Raw genomic sequence first — 18,878 nt, forward strand, 5'->3', positions numbered from 1 at the left:
TCCACTGCTGGAGCGTTGGAGGGTTCCCCGGTCCAGGGGAACAGTGGGGGTTGGTAGCCGAGTACGCACTGGAATGGTGTGAGTCCTGTAGTCGACTGCCGGAGAGAGTTTTGGGCGTACTCGGCCCAACCCAGGAACTGGTTCCAAGAGTCCTGGTGGTCATGACAGAAGGTACGGAGGAAGCGGCCAATCTCCTGAACCTTCCTTTCCGTCTGCCCATTCGACTGTGGATGGTATCCGGAAGTCAGGCTGACGGCCACACCTAGGAGGGAGTGAAACGATTTCCACACTCTGGAGATGAACTGAGGTCCTCTGTCAGAGACTATGTCTTCTGGTATTCCGAAATACCTGAACACTTGGTTGAAGAGTATTTCGGCGGTCTCCATGGCAGTGGGTAATCCTGGGAGTGGAATTAGACGGCAAGATTTTGAGAAACGGTCCACAACGACTAGGATGGTGGTATTTCCTTCTGAGACAGGGAGATCAGTGATGAAATCCACTCCTAGGTATGACCATGGTCGATCTGGAACGGGTAGCGGAAGGAGTTTCCCAGCTGGCAGATGACGAGGACTTTTGGAGATGGCGCACTCCCGACAGCCCTGCACGTACCTTCTGACATCAGATGCCATCCCTGGCCACCAGAAGCTTTCTTTTAGCAACAAGAGGGTTTGATTGACCCCCGGGTGACCAGTGCCTAGTGATGTGTGAGCTGAGTGGATGGTTGGAGTGCGTCGTGTCCGAGTGATATACAGCAAGCCAGGTGGACAGCCCGGCGGAGGATTCGTGGAGGCATTGGAGGAGGGAATAGTTTCCTCTGACCAGGTAATGGGACTCACGATGAGTGAACTCAGAATGATAGGTTCAGGTTCTTCGGTCTTTTCCTCAGGAGCATGGAGACGAGAGAGAGCGTCAGCTTTGACATTCTTGGTACCTGGATGGTAGGAGATGGTATAATTGAATCGGGAGAAGAACATGGCCCAGCAAACTTGTCTTGGGTTCAGTCTTTTCGCTGACCGAAGATATTCAAGATTCTTGTGGTCGGTTAGCACCAGGAACGCATGTTTGGCTCCCTCCAGCCAATGCCTCCACTCTTCCAAGGCAAGCTTAACAGCAAGAAGTTCCCTGTCACCGATGGAGTAGTTGACTTCCGCCGGGCTGAGCTTGCGGGAGAAGGCGCATGGGTGAAGTCTACTTGGCGTCCCCTGCTGCTGCGACAACACCGCTCCCACTCCAGTGGTCGAGGCGTCTACCTCCACGATGAACTGTTTCTCTGGATCAGGATGAACGGGTAAGGGAGCGGTGGTGAAGGCTTCTTTGAAGTGATTGAATGCGTTGGTGGCTGCCGAGTTCCAGGACAGAGACTTGGGCTTATCACGGAGCAGGCTGGTAAGTGGATGGGTGATGGAGCTGTAACCTTTGATGAACCGTCTGTAGAAGTTGGAGAATCCGAGGAAGCGTTGTAACTCTTTGATGGTAGTGGGTTCTGGCCAGTTGATGATGGATTCCACCTTCCTCTCGTCCATCCGAATGCCACTGTGGTCTATGTTGTACCCGAGGAATGAGACAGAAGGTTGATGGAAGGAGCACTTCTCTGCCTTGAGGAACAGGTTGAATTGCCGAAGACGGGTGAGGACCTCCACAACGTGTTGCCGATGTTTGGCCTGGCTCCGGGAGTATATGAGTATGTCGTCGATGTACACTAGGACAAAGCGATGGAGAAACTCCCGGAGCACCTCATGTATGAAGTCCTGGAATACGGAGAGGACGTTGACCAGGCCATACGGCATCACCAGGTATTCATAGTGGCCAGTAGGAGTAATGAAGGCGGTCTTCGTCCCCCTCATGTATCCGGATGAGGTTGTACGTGCTGCAGAGGTCCAGCTTCGTAAACACAGTGGCACCACAGAGATGTTCCAGGTCTGCTGGGACGAGAGGAAGGGGATATCTGAATTTAACGGTTATCTTGTTGAGTGAGCGATAGTCTATGCATGGCCGCAAGCCTCCGTCCTTTTTAGCCACAAAGAAGAAGCTGGAAGCAGCAGGGGAAGTAGACGGCCTGATGTAACCTTGGGCTAGGGCTTCCTTGATGTAATCCTCCATGGCCTTCTCCTCCGGGATGGAAAGTGGGTATATCTTACCCTTTGGCACTGGTTCACCCGGAAGCAGGTCGATGGCACAGTCCCATGGCCGGTGTGGAGGCAGCTTGGAAGCCCGTTGCGGGCAGAAGACATCGCTGAAGGGGGCGTAACACTTGGGGATGTCGATGGAGCGTTGTTCGACTGGACTCTCGATGGAAGTGGCGCAGAGGGAGAGATCAGGCGAAGGAGATGATGGAACAGGAAGTTCAGCCAGACAGCGAGAGAAACAGGTGTCGCCCCACTTCAGGATTTCGCCCGTTTTCCAGGAGATGGTTGGGTTGTGCTGCTCCAACCAGGGGCGCCCTAGAACCACGTCAGCGGTGGAATCCTCCAGAACCAGCAGATGTATTTCCTCCTGATGCAGTAAACCAACTTGAAGTGTTACAGGTCCTGCCACGGTGCGGACGCATTTACGACTCAGGGGTTTGCCAGTTATTGAGTTGATCTTGTAGATCGTCGGAGACGGAGAGGTCTTGAGATGTAGCTGCCGGCAGAGGGCGCCGGCAGAAATCCGCTGCAATCCTCCGCCGTTCCTGAGTAAGGCGCCGGTTTGGCCATGGGACTGGCGTACGGCGGTAGTGAAGAAGAGCTAATGGCGCTGGTGGTGGTGTTCGCTGGTGCAGGTGAAGGAGCAGTGACTGGAGATGGCGGTGGTGGATTGGTGGTGAGAGTTCGCCGAAGCGCATCCACCTAGTCTTGAAAAGGATCCGGTTGGCTCATACTGGGTCTGCGGTGTTGGTCCGGTCTTCTGTTACGGTACACAGGAGGCAGACACAGATGTAAACAGGTATCGGTAGTTTATTGACCACAGTAGAGCATGAGATATCAGACAGGTGAGTAAACTGGATGTAGATGATGTGAGGATGGTTATATAGGGAATAGTTACTGTCCTTTCCGTTGCAGGTAGAGATACGTTGGAGCTTGGAGATCGCTGGAGTTACTTGGAGCTGACTGGAACACACCCACACAGCAGACGAGGCACACAGAGGGAAGGAGACACGCTGGAGACAGGTGGGTATACGAAGAGGAGTCCTTGAGGTAAGCATAACAGGAAGTATATGCGAACGAGACCGGACATGGAGTGCTGTGTGTGTGTGCTCTTTATGGTGCTGCTGATGAGTGATGTGATGAGGTGCAGGTGGCGGTGATCAGTACTCAGGAGATGGTGTGCGCTGTGATTGGTTGACGTTTGAACCTGACGTGTCTGTGACATACATTTAATGCACAATTCTGTTTGTAGCACTTAAATCATGAAATTGTCAAAGAAAATGTCAAATAAAATATTGAATTTAATTGTTATTGTTCAGTACTGTTTTTGATTTGATTTTTTTTTTTTTTTTGGCTAACTTAAAGCAAGAAATAAGAAAAGTTGTATTAGATGTGTCAATTTGACAATGGTAAGGAAAAAAATGGTATTGCACTTAAAGGTGCCCTAGAATTAAAAATTGAATTTACCTTGGCATAGTTGAAAAACAAGAGTTCAGTACATGGAAAAGACATACAGTGAGTCTCAAACACCATTGTTTCATCCTTCTTATGTAAATCTCATTTGTTTAGAAGGACAGGCGAATCTCAACATAACACCGACTGTTACGTAACAGTCGGGATCATTAATATATACGCCCCCAATATTTGCATATGCCAGCTCATGTTCAAGGCATTAGACAAGGGCAGCCAGTATTAACTTCTGGATGTGCACAGCTGAATCATCAGACTAGGTAAGCAAGCAAGAACAATAGCGAAAAATGGCAGATGGAGCAATAATAACTGACATGATCCATGATAACATGATATTTTTAGTGATATTTGTAAACTGTCTTTCTAAATGTTTTGTTAGCATGTTGCTAATGTACTGTTAAATGTGGTTAAAGTTACCATCGTTTATTACTGTATCCACGGAGACAAGAGCTGTCGTTATTTTCATTTTTTTTAAACACTTGCAGTCTGTATAATTCATAAACACAACTTCATTCTTTATAAATCTCTCCAACAGTGTGTAATGTTAGCTTTAGCCATGGAGCACAGCCTTAAAATCATTCAGAATCAAATGTAAACATCCAAATAAACACTATACTCACATGATCCAATATATGCATGCAGCATGCATGATGAACATTTGGTAAAGATCCATTTGAGGGTTATATTAGCTGTGTGAACTTTGTTTATGCAATGTCTTATAGTGTCGAGAGCTCAGGGGGGCAGGGAGCGTGAGGATTTAAAGGGGCTGCTCGCTAAATTGGTGCATAGTTAATGATGCCCCAAAATAGGCAGTTAAAAAAGTTAATTAAAACAAATCTATGGGGAAGACAAGAGCAGTCCAACCTCACCTAGCTAGATTGGATTTTTGTTCAGGATCGGGGGGGACGGTAACTTCTGAACAACACTGTTTTAAAATGTTATTATAAATGTTTAAAGCATTTTTTTCCTGTCTTTAATGCAGTTACATACAAACATAAACACAGTTAAGCTACCACACACATACATGCTACACACAGCAAGGAATGTTTAAGCTGTGTCCGAAACCTCATTTGAGTGCACTGTATCTGCAAAGAGTGAACAAAATAAAGTAAGTGAATTTGGTGCGTCGGAGAGCTGGAGCTATCACAGAAACGGCTCAACACATGATAAAACTATTTTTATTATACATGTTACTTTATAAAATTATATTTAACAATCTTAATGACTTTATTTTGTAATCATACATACCATACATGCCAGCTTTGTAGTTTCATCCATTGCATAATTTGTCTGTCATGCTTAATATATGTTCATAATCATTAAATACTATGAAAAAAACTACAAACAAAAATAAACATTAACAACTGTACAATATTTCATATATTTATTAGTTTTAAAAAAAGGTTATTTTTAGTTTGTAGAATCTCACGCTCACAGATGACGTGGTCGTTGAGCACCCTCAGGCGACCGTTATGATTACATTAAAATGAATAAGCTACCTACAGATGATTAAATATTATTTTTAAGTCAGGTCACTGTTTTCATACTTCTGTAATATTTTTCAGTCAATATTAAATTACAGAAAGAACTATGAGTTTCAGTTTGTGGTGTATTTTTGTAGGTTTTATAGGTTTTCAAAGTAACTTGAATGTAAAGTAATCAGTAATCTGATTACTTTTTACATGCAGTAATCAGTAATGTAATCAAATTACAATTTTAATGTAGTAATTTGTAGTGGATTACTTTTTTTTAAGTAACTTACCAAACACTGGTTCTGCTTAACACAAAGAAATAATCCAAAGAATGGTTGTCAGCAAAGGGGTTTGGTGCACCATTGACTCCCATAGTACAACAAAATACTACGGAACTCAGTGGTGCCCCAAAGTGGTTGCATACATTCTTTTAAAAACATTACCGCTTTAAAAATAATAAGGTCTGTCAGTAGTTATTTTAACTAAGATTTGTCTGGAGTTTTCAAAACTTAACTGAACTGAAAATTAAAGATAAGTGATAACTGTCAGATTTGATCTAGTATCTTACATTTTATATTTTATTATTGTTATTTTTATAGGACGCCATGCAGATCCCCAAAAATTTAAGGATGTTATCATGGAGGCTTTTCAAAAACTCAGACAAGGTGGTGTTATCTCAGCTTGATACCATGTCCAAATGAGGGGTACCATGTAAAGTATTTGAAAGATCCTCAAAATCAAATTTGTCATGCAACCATTTTCATTCGTCCTCTTCAACGAAACGTAAAAGTTGAATCAGTAAGTTACATACTTTCAAACAGGGAATGTTTAAACATTAACATAAAACATGTATGATATGCTATTATGTTGTAATGTTTTCTTGCAGGCAAGTCTTCAAGCAGGGCCACCTCAAAAATGTGTTGTATGTGGAGATGAATTCCCCTTTGCAGCTATCAAGTCTCATAGTGATGAGTGTGTCAGGTATTTTTTTTTATTTTTTATTTTTTATGTGGAGTCTCTTATGGAAATGTTTATTTATCCTTGGTTTGGACTCATAGGATTGAACCATTATCTGAGTTACAGTAGACTTCGTAGTCAGTTTGTACTGTTTGAATGTATATACAAACCCTCCTAGCTACTAAAATGTCATCATTATTATTATTGTTGTTTTAAACCCTTTAAAGGGGTCAATTCACCTAAAAATTAGATTATTATATACTTATCCTAGTGTCTTTTTAAACCCATAAGGTTTTCATCCATCTTCACAAACACAAATGAAGATAAATGTGAGTGCTCTCTGTCCCTCCATTGACAGCTTATGCAACCTACTTTAAAGGTCCAACTTGGTAATGAAGACATTAAAGTAATCGATGCTCTCACGCAAACCAAAGAATATACACTGACAAAAAGTGACAGTCAACAGAACGTTCCATTGAAACACCAGCACCCAGCAGCGGCCCTGCGTTTCCGCCATTTTGGGGTAAAAACCAGGTGGCAGTCCAATAGATTTCAATGGGAATATCAGCTGCTTTGTTAAAAAAAACGTACATTAAAGCTGAAATTAGCCGAAAACCTTAATGATGACAACACAGAATATCGTACAAACACTAGACTAGTGATCAATTAATTTTTTAACAATTTATTATTGTCACAGACACGCCAGGCTCCACCCTCACTCAATCCCAGCGCACTCAATCACCCGAATACTAATCACCGGCACCTGCACCCCATCAGACCTCATCAGTCACAGTATAAGAAGCCAACACTCACATACACTCACTGTCCGGTACAACTTAAGGTATCATACATACCCGTATGCTTACCTTAAGGACTCCTGACGAACTACTTACCTGTCTCCAACGTCTCCTGTTTCCCTTGTGTGCTAATCCTCCAGTGTGTGACTGTTCCAAGTCTCCAGTGTTCCAAGTCTCCAGATTCCTCCATCCAGATTCCTCCTTCCTACAACAACATTAAGGACAGTATTACCATTCAACATTGCTATATCCAACTCTACATCACGTATTAGTCACCTGCACTTCTGTCTATCTCTGCTGGTATCAATAAACCCTACTGTTTGTTTTACATCTGCCTCCGTCCCTTCTGTACCGTAACAGAAGACCGGACCAACAACAGCCGATACCAGCATGAGTCACCGGGACCCGTTTCAAGAGCTCGTGAACGCCCTTCATCAAGTTCTCACTCCTCAACCACCAGCACCATCACCACCCGTTGCTTCCGCAACCCCTGCTTCCACTCTTTCACCTGTGGTTCATGCCAGTCCCATGGCTAAACCGGCGCCCTACTCAGGATCGGCGGAGGATTGCAGCGGATTCCTCCTGCAATGTGAGCTGGTCCTGGAGATGCAACCGCGCCTCTACCCTGACGATACCTCGAAAATTGCATTCATCATCTCTCAACTACAAGGTAAAGCTTTACAATGGGCAGACTCCCTGTGGTCACAAAAGATTCCTGCAGTGCAATCATACTCCTCCTTCGTCTCGCACTTCCGTGAGGTTTTCGGCAAGCCGGTCTCCGATTCATCTGCTGGTGAGATGCTTTACTATTTAAAACAACGTTCAATGTCTGTCAGTGAGTATGCTTTGCAATTTAGAACGCTGCCTGCTGCTAGTGGATGGAATGAGCAAGCCTTCATCACCTCTTATTGTCAGGGCCTGGAACCGAGTGTGCGGTTGCATCTCGCTGCATACGAGGATTCCATCGGCCTTGAACGCTTCATCCAACTCTCCATCTGCGTCGACTCAAGTATGCAGTCGTGTATCGAAGAACACCAGGGTCAGCCACTCTCCAACATCCTCCTCCGTCGATCAGAACCTGTCAGCCCTCCAGAACCAGCCAGCGAACCCATGCAAGTGGATTCATCCCGACTCTCTCCCGCTGAACGTCAACGCTGGCTGACCCTGAATCTCTGCTTGTATTGTGGTGCTCCTGGGCATGTCAGATCTGCATGTCCCACCCGTCCTCTTTGTCCCATGGTGAGTGGTATCATTTCCTCCATTAAGAGGATGAAACCACTCACTACTGTTGTAAACCTTACTGCTGCTGATGTATCTATTCCAGTGGCGGCGCTACTCGATTCAGGGTCAGCAGGAAATTTCATCTCCGGCTCCCTCTGCAGACAGCTCCAGCTCAAGACCACGCCCTCTCCGACCATCTATCAAGTCCACTTCATCACGGGAAAACCCCTAAGCCGAAGAAAGATCAGTCGGTGTGTGGGTCCTCTTCAGTTACGCCATGGAAACAGCTGAACTCATGTCTAAACCCCAATTCATTTCTCGTGTATAGAAGGCGTTCCTATCCCTCCTGGGTGTGTGTCATCTGGTTACCACCCTCAGTCGAATGGGCAGATGGAAAGGAAGATTCAGGAGATCGGCCGCTTCCTGCGTACCTTCTGCCACGGCCACTAGGACTCCTGGAACCAGTACTTGGGTTGGGCAGAGTACGTACAGAACTCTCTACAACAGTTAACCACCGGACTCACTCCATTCCAGTGCGTGCTCGGTTTCCAACCCCCACTGTTCCCCTGGGTTGGGGAACCATCCAACGTCCCTGCAGTCGACTACTGGTTCCGGGAGAGCGAGAGGGTTTGGGACTCACCTCATCACCAACTGCAGAGAGCCTTGCGCAGATGCAGAACGACAGCTGACCTTTGACGTTCCCATGCTCCCTCCTACCAACCGGGACAGAAGGTCTGGCTGTCAACCAGGGACATCAGGCTGCGTCTGCCCTGCAAGAAGCTGAGTCCCAGGTTCTTTGGCCCATTCACCATCACCCGACAGATCAACCCGGTCACTTACCAACTACAACTACCTCCACAGTACAGAATTCACCCCACTTTCCATGTGTCTCTACTCAAACCTCACCACCTTTCTGTTTCTCCCTCCACAGAGCCTGACGTGGCAGCCGCCGAGCCCTCCCTTCCACTCCTCCTAGGTTCGTGAAATCCTGGACTCCTGGCGCCGTGGTGGTCCACTAGAATACCTGGTGGACTGGAAGGCTACGGTCCCGAGGAGCGCTCTTGGGTCCCTAGAAATGATATCCTCGATCCCAATCTTCTTGAAACATTCCACGGCAGCCACCCTGTCAGACCTGCCCCACGTGGAAGAGGACGACCACCATGACGTCGGGGTCCTCGGCCCTCAGGAGCGGGCCGTGGGAGGGGGGGTACTGTCACAGACATGCCAGGCTCCACCCTCACTCAATCCCAGCACACTCAATCACCCAAATACTAATCACCGGCACCTGTACCCCATCAGCACTCATCAGTCACAGTATTTGAAGCCAACACTCACACACACTCACTGTCCGGTCTCGTTGTATCATACATACCCATATGCTTACCTTAAGGACTTCTGACAAACTACTTACCGGTCTCTAACGTCTCCTGTTTCCCTCGTGTGCTAATCCTCCAGTGTGTGACTGTTCCAAGTCTCCAGTGTTCCAAGTCTCCAGTGTTCCAAGTCTCCAGCACCATCCAGATTTCTCCTTCCTACAACAACATTAAGGACAGTATTACCATTCAACATTGCTATATCTAACTCTACATCACGTATTACTCACCTGCACTTCTGTCTATATCTCTGCTGGTATCAATAAACACTACTGTTTGTTTTACATCTGCCTCCGTCCCTTCTGTACTATAACAATTATACAGACTTTGTTTATTTCTTCCACTTTTTTTCTCCACAAAACCTTTGCTCTCTAGAAACCCATGTCAGTTTTGGTTAAAATTCTTTAAAAGGCTTATTATTATTATATTATTAACACTGAATTATTACCAACATATTAAATTAAATTAAGGACATGCATTAGAAAAACTGGGAATGTTGGACAATTTAAATATAACAGCTTGATTTTGCAGTGTTGTCTAATGTCCTTTAAAGCAAAAGCATGAATTATGCCATAACGGACACAGCAATGCATTATAAGATCATTATGTTTGTAGCGTGATCCATTAAAACATACAATATAGCCTATTTCAATTCAGACCTAGATAGTATTACTATTATTCCACTAGGTCTGAAATATTTTGTTCGCTGCAAACATGATGATTTGAAATGTATTGTTTATTTACTATTAATAATTTTGTAAAATTGCATAAAATGGAAATACACAAAGTAGGTTAACTACGTTACATCAGATGGATGGATGGTTGGAATCTACAGCTGGTAATAAAACATGTACACTCACCTAAAGGATTATTAGAAACACCATACTAATACTGTGTTTGACCCCCTTTCGCCTTCAGAACTGCCTTAATTCTACGTGGCATTGATTCAACAAGGTGCTGAGAGCATTCTTTAGAAATGTTGGCCCATATTGATAGGATAGCATCTTGCAGTTGATGGAGATTTGTGGGATGCACATCCAGGGCACGAAGCTCCCGTTCCACCACATCCCAAAGATGCTCTATTGGGTTGAGATCTGGTGACTGTGGGGGCCATTTTAGTACAGTGAACTTATTGTCATGTTCAAGAAACCAATTTGAAATGATTTGAGCTTTGTGACATGTTGCATTTTCCTGCTGGAAGTAGCCATCAGAGGATGGGTACATGGTGGTCATAAAGGGATGGACATGGTCAGAAACAATGCTCAGGTAGGCCGTGGCATTTAAACGATGCCCAATTGGCACTAAGGGGCCTAAAGTGTGCCAAGAAAACATCCCCCACACCATTACACCACCACCACCAGCCTGCACAGTGGTAACAAGGCATGATGGATCCATGTTCTCATTCTGTTTACGCCAAATTCTGACTCTACCTGAATGTCTTAACAGAAATCGAGACTCATCAGACCAGGCAACATTTTTCCAGTCTTCAACTGTCCAATTTTGGTGAGCTCGTGCAAATTGTAGCCTCTTTTTCCTATTTGTAGTGGAGATGAGTGGTACCCGGTGGGTTCTTCTGCTGTTGTAGCCCATCCGCCTCAAGGTTGTGCGTGTTGTGGCTTCACAAATGCTTTGCTGCATACCTCGGTTGTAACGAGTGGTTATTTCAGTCAAAGTTGCTCTTCTATCAGCTTGAATCAGTTGGCCCATTCTCCTCTGACCTCTAGCATCAACAAGGCATTTTCTCCCACAGTACTGCCGCATACTGGATGTTTTTCCCTTTTCACACCATTCTTTGTAAACCCTAGAAATGGTTGTGGGTGAAAATCCCAGTAACTGAGCAGATTGTGAAATACTCAGACCGGCCCGTCTGGCACCAACAACCATGCTTAAATCACCTTTCTTTCCCATTCTGACATTCAGTTTGGAGTTCAGGAGATTGTCTTGACCAGGACCACACCCCTAAATGCATTGAAGCAACTGCCATGTGATTGGTTGATTAGATAATTGCATTAATGAGAAACTGAACAGGTGTTCCTAATAATCCTTTAGGTGAGTGTATTTTTATCTATAATGAAGTGGTGTGTTTGCATTCTGGATTGGTTAACAAATCAAAGAGTGACCATTAGTTCCACAGGCTCCCACTAATAAATGAATTCAACAAAGGTAACCTCTTTTGCTACGTATTTTTAATGGTTTAAATATATACTCTACATGTTTGACCACTAATGAACTATCATTTAGCCTATTATATGTTGCGTACGTGACTAATGTGCCCTACCATCACAAATAAATAAATTACTTTTAGAGCACAAAATTGTTTACAAGAGAACAAATTTCTTAATTGATCTAGTCACTTAATTTTGCTCTCAGAATGCACCAGATTTATGCATTTAAATTTAAAATGTACAAAATTTTCCTAGAGGAACCAATGTCCACCCACCACAGCCTCACAAAATCCTGTGGGAAACACTGAAACAGGTCAGATTTTTTTTTCCTGAGGTGAGATTGATTTTCTTTGATGGCGAGCCAACCTATCCAGACACTGGAAAAAGAAAGAAGAAAATTCATCCTATAGGACCTATACCTCCATAGTCAAACACACAAATCTTCTGATTTTCCTAATTGGTCCATAAAAGTGAAGAATGAAATTATAAGTAATATAATTTAATTCTACAGGAGGTTTGTTTGTAGAAAAGGCTACAAACAAACCTCCTGTTTCACTGGTTTGCTGTATTGCAGGCTGAAGTCCTGAAATGGGGAAAAAAACAAAAACAAAAAAAACCCCACCAACTTAAAATGCAGCATCTGACCAAAGAAACAGACAGTTTAAAGGGGTCATATGATGCAATTTAAATTCTTCCTTTCTTTTTGGAGTGTTACAAGCTCTTGGTAAGTCGCAAAGACTAAAGTCTCAAATCCAAAGAGATGTTCTTAATAAAAGTTAATAGTCTACCACTCCTACCTAAAACGGCTCATTCTAACACGCCCCCACATGTTTGTCACAATGTGGGAAGATTTGCATAGCGCCACCAAAATATTCACGTAAAGAAAGGCATAACTTTATTCTCTCAATAAACCACAAATTTGAGCTTCAAACCAGTACACTCTTGCCTGAAAACTCTTAAAACTACATATTATTACATAACAGTAGTATGTTACATGGGTTTTCTCCTCTGCTACTGACACTTGTTGGTTAGTGCAAGATGCATTCTGGCTGTCCACACAAGTCACTTCTCGATGCATCCGTGATAAAAAGGGTGTATCAAGAACACATCCAGGGATTTGAACTGTACTTGGCTAGATGTGAACTTTGAATTGAAACAGTACTTGGACAGCGACTGATGACATTTCACAAGAACAGACAAGAACGCATATTGAGAAATTGATAACTATGAATGAATGAGGCATTTATATAGCACTTTACTATGTACTACCGTACACCCTAAATGCTTCACAATCACATCAGGGGTCACTCCTCATCCAAAACCAGGATAATTCAACAGCAGACACAGAGTAACAGCGCCAACTATAGGTGGAGAGGAGAGATTTGGTGTGTGTCTTAGGCCCCGTTTACACGTACATGGTTATTTTGAAAAACGGAGACATTTCCCTTCGTTTGCGCCCTTCGTTTACACGCAAACGGAGAATTCGCCTCTGAAAACGAGTCTTTCTAAAAACTCCGGCCAGAGTGGAGATTTTGAAAATCTTCGTTTGCACGTTTGCATGTAAACTGAGACAAACGGGTGTTTAGGCAGCCAACGTCACAGTATGCGCCAGAGCTCGCACCTATGTCAAAAAGTGCGACCTATGTTTACATGTGATCATGAAAGCGTTTAGAGTAACAGTCGCATTTATGTTGGTGCAAACTCTTCTCGTGTGTTTGCATTTGCAAATACAGCTGCTCCATTATGTCGAGGAGCAGAGACGAATGAGTGCTTGGAGATCAGCAATTTTGCAACAACTTCGAATCACTTCAAGAGGAATTCGGGATTCTTTTTCAGGATTCTGATTGGCTTACGTGGGCTTGAGCTGCTCGTTACATTCTTGACGGCATATATACACGGGTACGTGTAAATGAACACTTTTCTGAAAACTGACATGTGTGCACGATGTTATTTTTGAAACCGGAGAGGTTGAAATGTCCGTTTATGAAAATAGCCGCCCACGTGTAAACGTAGCCTTAGAAGAGACGTTGTTTCTCAGCACAAAGATGAACTACTTATTGTGATTTCAGGCCTTGGTGATGTGGTTTCTCCACTGCATGGATCTTCATGTGTATCTTCAGTTGATTTTTAATAGTGAAACTCTTTTCACACTGATCACACGTGTGCAGCTTCTCTCCAGTGTGGATCCTCTCATGTCTTTTCAGAGATGATGACTTATTGAATCTCTTGTCACAGTGTGAACACTTGTAAGGTTTTTCTCCAGTGTGGATCATCTCATGTGATTTCAGTGTTCCTGACTGATTGAATCTCTTGTCACAGTGTGAACACTTGTAAGATCTTTCTCCAGTGTGGATCCTCTCATGTGTTTTCAGATTTGATGAGACGCTGAATCTCTTGTCACAGTGTGAACACTTGTAAGGTTTTTCTCCAGTGTGGATCCTCTCATGTGTTTTCAGAGATGATGACTGACTGAATCTCATGTCACACTGTGAACACTTGTAAGGTTTCTCTCTGCTGTGAATCATCTCATGTGTTTTCAGATTTGCTAACTGACTGAATCTCTTGTCACACTGTGAACACTTGTAAGGTTTCTCTCCAGTGTGAATTCTCTGGTGCTGTATTAAACATCTTGCTGTTGTAAACGTCTTCTCACACTCAAAGCACATGTACTCTCTCACATCAGCGTGTGTTTTCTGATGCGCATGTAAATATTGCAGCTGTGAAAAACTCTTTCCACACACAGAACATGAATGTGGCTTCTCCTTTGTATGAACTGTCAGGTGTTTCTTTAAGGTTGATTCCCTAAGAAATACTTTGTCACACTGATCACATGTGAACGGTCTCTCTCCAGTGTGGATCCTCATGTGTTCTTTAAGGTGTGATGATTGACTGTAGCTCTTTCCACACTGATCACATGTGTGTGGCTTCTCTCCTGTATGAACTCTCATGTGACGCTCAAATTGACATTTGTATGAGAAACTCTTTCCACACTGAGTGCAGGTTGTAGATTTCTTGACTCTTTTCTTTAAAAAAGTCTTTTTAGTCTTTGAGCGACTCAAAGGTTTTTCTCCAGGTTTGTCATGATGTTCCTCCTCCACTTCACTCAGTTCTTCACTCTCCTCCTTCACTTCCATCAGCTCTGAAATGAAAGAAAAAACGTGTAATTTAATTTTAAAGTATAACATTTTGTTAGGTAAAAATGTATTATGCCAACTAGACAGTTAGAAGCCAATTTAATTAAAAATAAGACATACTTAAATGTATGCTTTGAGCAATCAATGCTAAGTGTAAGAAATGTATACCTGACTGTGGGATTCACAGAAGTCCCAATTTCCCAAGCGGCTAAGCTGCCAGCTTCACTTAATTACCCAGACCAGAATTGATTTTTGTATTGAACTTAACCTCTTTTTTGCATTTTAAATTGATGAGGGAGGGAGAGGGGGTGGGGGGATTGACCAGATAAACAAGGAGAAAAGTTTGGTCAAGGCGTGTCCTGTGCTCTTTCTCTGAGATCTTCTCTCCAGGGTGAGTTTTATTGTTTTATTGCAGGGTGTTTGATCTCAGCTTTTGTTTTAGCAGGAAAATCTAGACTTACATACATTTTATTTTTAAAACAGAGCATGTTTCTGTAGTGAGAACTATTAAACCTATTTGATCAATGACAAAATTATTAATTTTCATTTAAAGTCAATTCACACTCATTTGTATTGCACTTTTTCACAATACGCATCATTTCTGACCTCCATTCATATGCATGTAAATCAAGTGAAGTTTGCAGTAAAGTGGAGTAGATTGTATATTTTAACATTGGAGTGGTTATTTATGTTTTTATAAAAATATCACATCCTATCATGATCATTTCAGTGTCTGTAGAAAGTTCACATGCTCAAAGTCTAGACTGACTGCATCTTTAAATGTGTTATTATCAGTGTCCTACATGATTCACTCAACCCTGTTACTTCTGACACGATTTTCCTCCTTTCAAAATCAGAGGATTTCTTAAAACTGTGACACCCAGGAAGTGACATCATCTGGGCTCTCTCTACAGCATGATGGGAGGACAAGAAAATAATCTCAATCCATTGTCTCAGTTTTTACACAAATGAACGACTGCATTCATCAACCCTGTTACCAAAGTTACTGTAAGAAGAGATTTTGCTCAAGTTACACTCACAACCCTGTCAGCCATTCTGGAAAGTTAATTTACTTCAAACATTTTGGTGTTACAGTTTATTCCTAAAAAATAACAATGTTGTAAATTCTAGAAACACTCTTTCGAATTGTGAACCACATATGAAATAAATGTAAAATAATAAATATTTGGTTTGATCTGATGTTGACAATCAATATGAAAGTTTCTCAAACCTCCCTTTACTGAGCTTTTGTTAGAAAAGAACATTGTTTAATTTCATAGTTTAACTGTTTCTCTAAATGTGCAGAAGTGCTTGAATCTTTCTAACATGAATGTTGTTCAGCATCATGAATGAATGAAGAATAAACACCAACCTCTTTGTTCTTCAGTATCTTCAGTGTGTTTCATTCTGCAGGGTTCTGGATCACTCATGTTCTTTGCAGTTTTCAGCTCTTCCTGATGCTTCAGTGCTCATCTGATGGGAATAATCCAGCATTTATTGATGAACTGCTGTGGGAGGAGCTTCACTGATGATGTTACTGTTGTGGGAGGGGCTTTACTGATAGATAACTAAAGTGGGTGGAGCATTTTGATTTGTACTTAATAAGATATGTAAAAGAATAAAAGATCATACTAAATTTCATTATATTTTAAATGATTAAAAATGTATTGCTGATAAATGTATGAAATCTAGTGGTTTGAAGGATAGTGGCAAAGTATAAAGATTTAAAATGACAATTTAAGAGTATTTTGAGCTATCATAAAGCAACTGATGCTAATTCAAAACTTTTTATTTCTAATTCTAACTTTATTCTGTTTCTTCATTAGAATAATGGCACATGTCTAGAAAAGTAGTAAAGAACTGTATGAAAAACAGTTAAAAGCATGAATACAGAAATAAATGTACATATTTGTAGTAATCAAATCCCCAGAGTCTGATGACAGCAATGAAATGAGCTTTAAGTGTCAATTTACAGCAGATCTGAAGACATCAGCATAATAAATGAGGTGAAAACAGGAACTATTGACATGAAATAAAGAGTGTTTTCAGCAGTTTCTCTGTTAATATTGATGATCCTCAGACTATCAACACTCATTCAACAAGACATTCAGATCATTAGCAGATCATCTCACTTTATTCTGAGTGTTTGCTGTTAGAAACTGAACATAGAATATATGATAATATATGAGAAAAGACTATACAACTGCTCTTTTGAAAGACATTACTGTTATTTTTTCAATATAACTTGAATAAAACAATAATACAACAAAATGGGTCATTCCACAAAATTGGTGCCTTTTGTGTCCCTCAGAAATAATCAGACATTTAAGTACTATAACAACAAATAAACTTGTGATTTAAAAACATGTCAATACTGTCTATTGTTTTATCAATATTACGCCAAAGTTAATTCAATTAAATATTATTTTAAATAATTAAAATTGCATTTATTCTGATCATGGTCAGGTTTTTGGCCTGTCCCTTGCAATAATTGTTCTTTTTCAGCCAGACTTTTAATTTGCAAATTAAATGCAAAATGATACAAAACTCACATTTGCATATTGTTCTAAGTATAGTCTTATTGTCAAGAAATGTTTTGGCATAAGTATACATTATTTTTTATAAAATATAAATCATTTTATCTGTGTCCCTGATTTCATGTCAGCCCTGTTATCCCTCACTTAAAAACCCCTTGTAAAATAATGATACATTCAGTGACATCACTTCCAAGAAGTTACATCATCCCTCAACCAGTATTCTAACAGTTAAAACACAATAAATTCTCTCTATTTTCTATAATGTTCTATTTTTGGTGATTTATGGGGTTCATGCAATGTAAAACTTATTTATTTAATGTAAAATAATCATCATCTACAAGTAATATCCATTAAAATTGCAATAGTGATTTTGTGATCTGGTCTGTTAGCTAGCAAATTAACAAGTAAGCTTGAAATTGTCAAACCTGTTACCGTCAGCCCTGTTACTTCTTGAGTAACAGGTCCTGACATGTGGGTAACAGGGATGACCATCATCTTATCCACACTGAATTTAACATTTATCTGTGTAAAATACAACCATTTTAAAAAGTCATCCCAGGTGTTTTAGTGATCAAATGTCTGTATCATTCAGTGTGAGTGGGTCAATGTGAGCATCAGTTACATTTTTATTAGTTAGTGTTTTTAGTATGGTTAGTATTAGTATTGTTAGTACACAAATCTTGTTAAAGTATTAACTATTTAAATATATTATATAAACGTAATATTTAAATGAAATGTGTAAACTATTTAATCTGATTTCAGATGATCATAGGAAGACCAAGATCTGATCATCTTTCATATATTTTAAGTTCTGTGAAAACTTTTCTCTTATCTCTTGATCTCTTAGAAATTGAATGTTTCACTAATACAGCTATGCAAAGTGAATGCAAAGTAATATAATGTTGAATAAAGTTTACAGTAAACTAATAAAGAAACTTTACAGTATTATGTAAACAAATATGTAGAGTGTATCCTGAAGAACATGTGTCCCGTCATCCCTGTTACTCTGGTCAGTCCTGTGACAATTGTCAATCCTGTTACTGTCATAAATTTCATAAATAATGCAAAAATATTTTAAATGGCCTTCCAAGTTTTTAAATTGCCAAAGCCCTTCTTTTAATACCTCTCTTGTAAATTATATATATCTCTTAATTGACAAGTGATGAGCCTTCAAAATTAGGATGGTCATCTGAATGACAAATAAATTATTGTTTTTTAAAAAGTGAAAAAGTGACAAATTATGCTCATATATGTGAAAACTAGTTCTAATTTAAAGGTGCCATCGAATTGAAAATTGAATTTATCTGGTGATAGTTGAATAACAAGAGTTCAGTACATGGAAATGACATACAGTGAGTCTCAAACTCCATTGTTTCCTCCTTCTTATATAAATCTCATTTGTTTAACCTGTTAACCTGCACTGGCATGCAGACACACCAAAGCTTCTTTGCTTAAATTAGTTCAAATTTACTGTTAGATTTAATGTAATTCCCTTGACAAACTATACATCATTAAAAAGATTTAAGACTCGAGCTTCAAATTTTAATCTTTATTTTACTCTCAACATCGTATAGTGACCGTTATTTGTTAATATGCGTCGGGAGTTATGAATATGAGGTTTCTTTT

The 18,878-nt window shown here is 41.1% G+C and overlaps 2 protein-coding genes across 2 annotated transcripts in view; one reads left to right on the forward strand and one right to left on the reverse strand.

The window, feature by feature from the left end:
- LOC125243939 (gastrula zinc finger protein XlCGF57.1-like) overlaps positions 1–18,878 on the forward strand; it is an 848,513-nt gene that overhangs the window by 144,526 nt on the left and 685,109 nt on the right. The gene's annotated exons all lie outside the window — the stretch shown is intronic.
- Positions 12,430–14,673, reverse strand: LOC125244835 (zinc finger protein 184-like). The gene has a single exon (XM_048155185.1). The coding sequence runs from the start codon at positions 14,527–14,529 to the stop codon at positions 13,636–13,638; it is 894 nt and encodes a 297-aa protein (XP_048011142.1). The 5' UTR covers positions 14,530–14,673; the 3' UTR covers positions 12,430–13,635.

This window comes from Megalobrama amblycephala, linkage group LG1 (assembly GCF_018812025.1).
Source record: "Megalobrama amblycephala isolate DHTTF-2021 linkage group LG1, ASM1881202v1, whole genome shotgun sequence".
Classification (NCBI taxonomy): domain Eukaryota; kingdom Metazoa; phylum Chordata; class Actinopteri; order Cypriniformes; family Xenocyprididae; genus Megalobrama; species Megalobrama amblycephala.

Coding starts and splice junctions, on each gene's coding strand:
- LOC125244835 (XM_048155185.1), bottom strand. CDS start 14,529: ATGAGAGTTCATACAGGAGAGAAGCCACACACATGTGATCAGTGTGGA.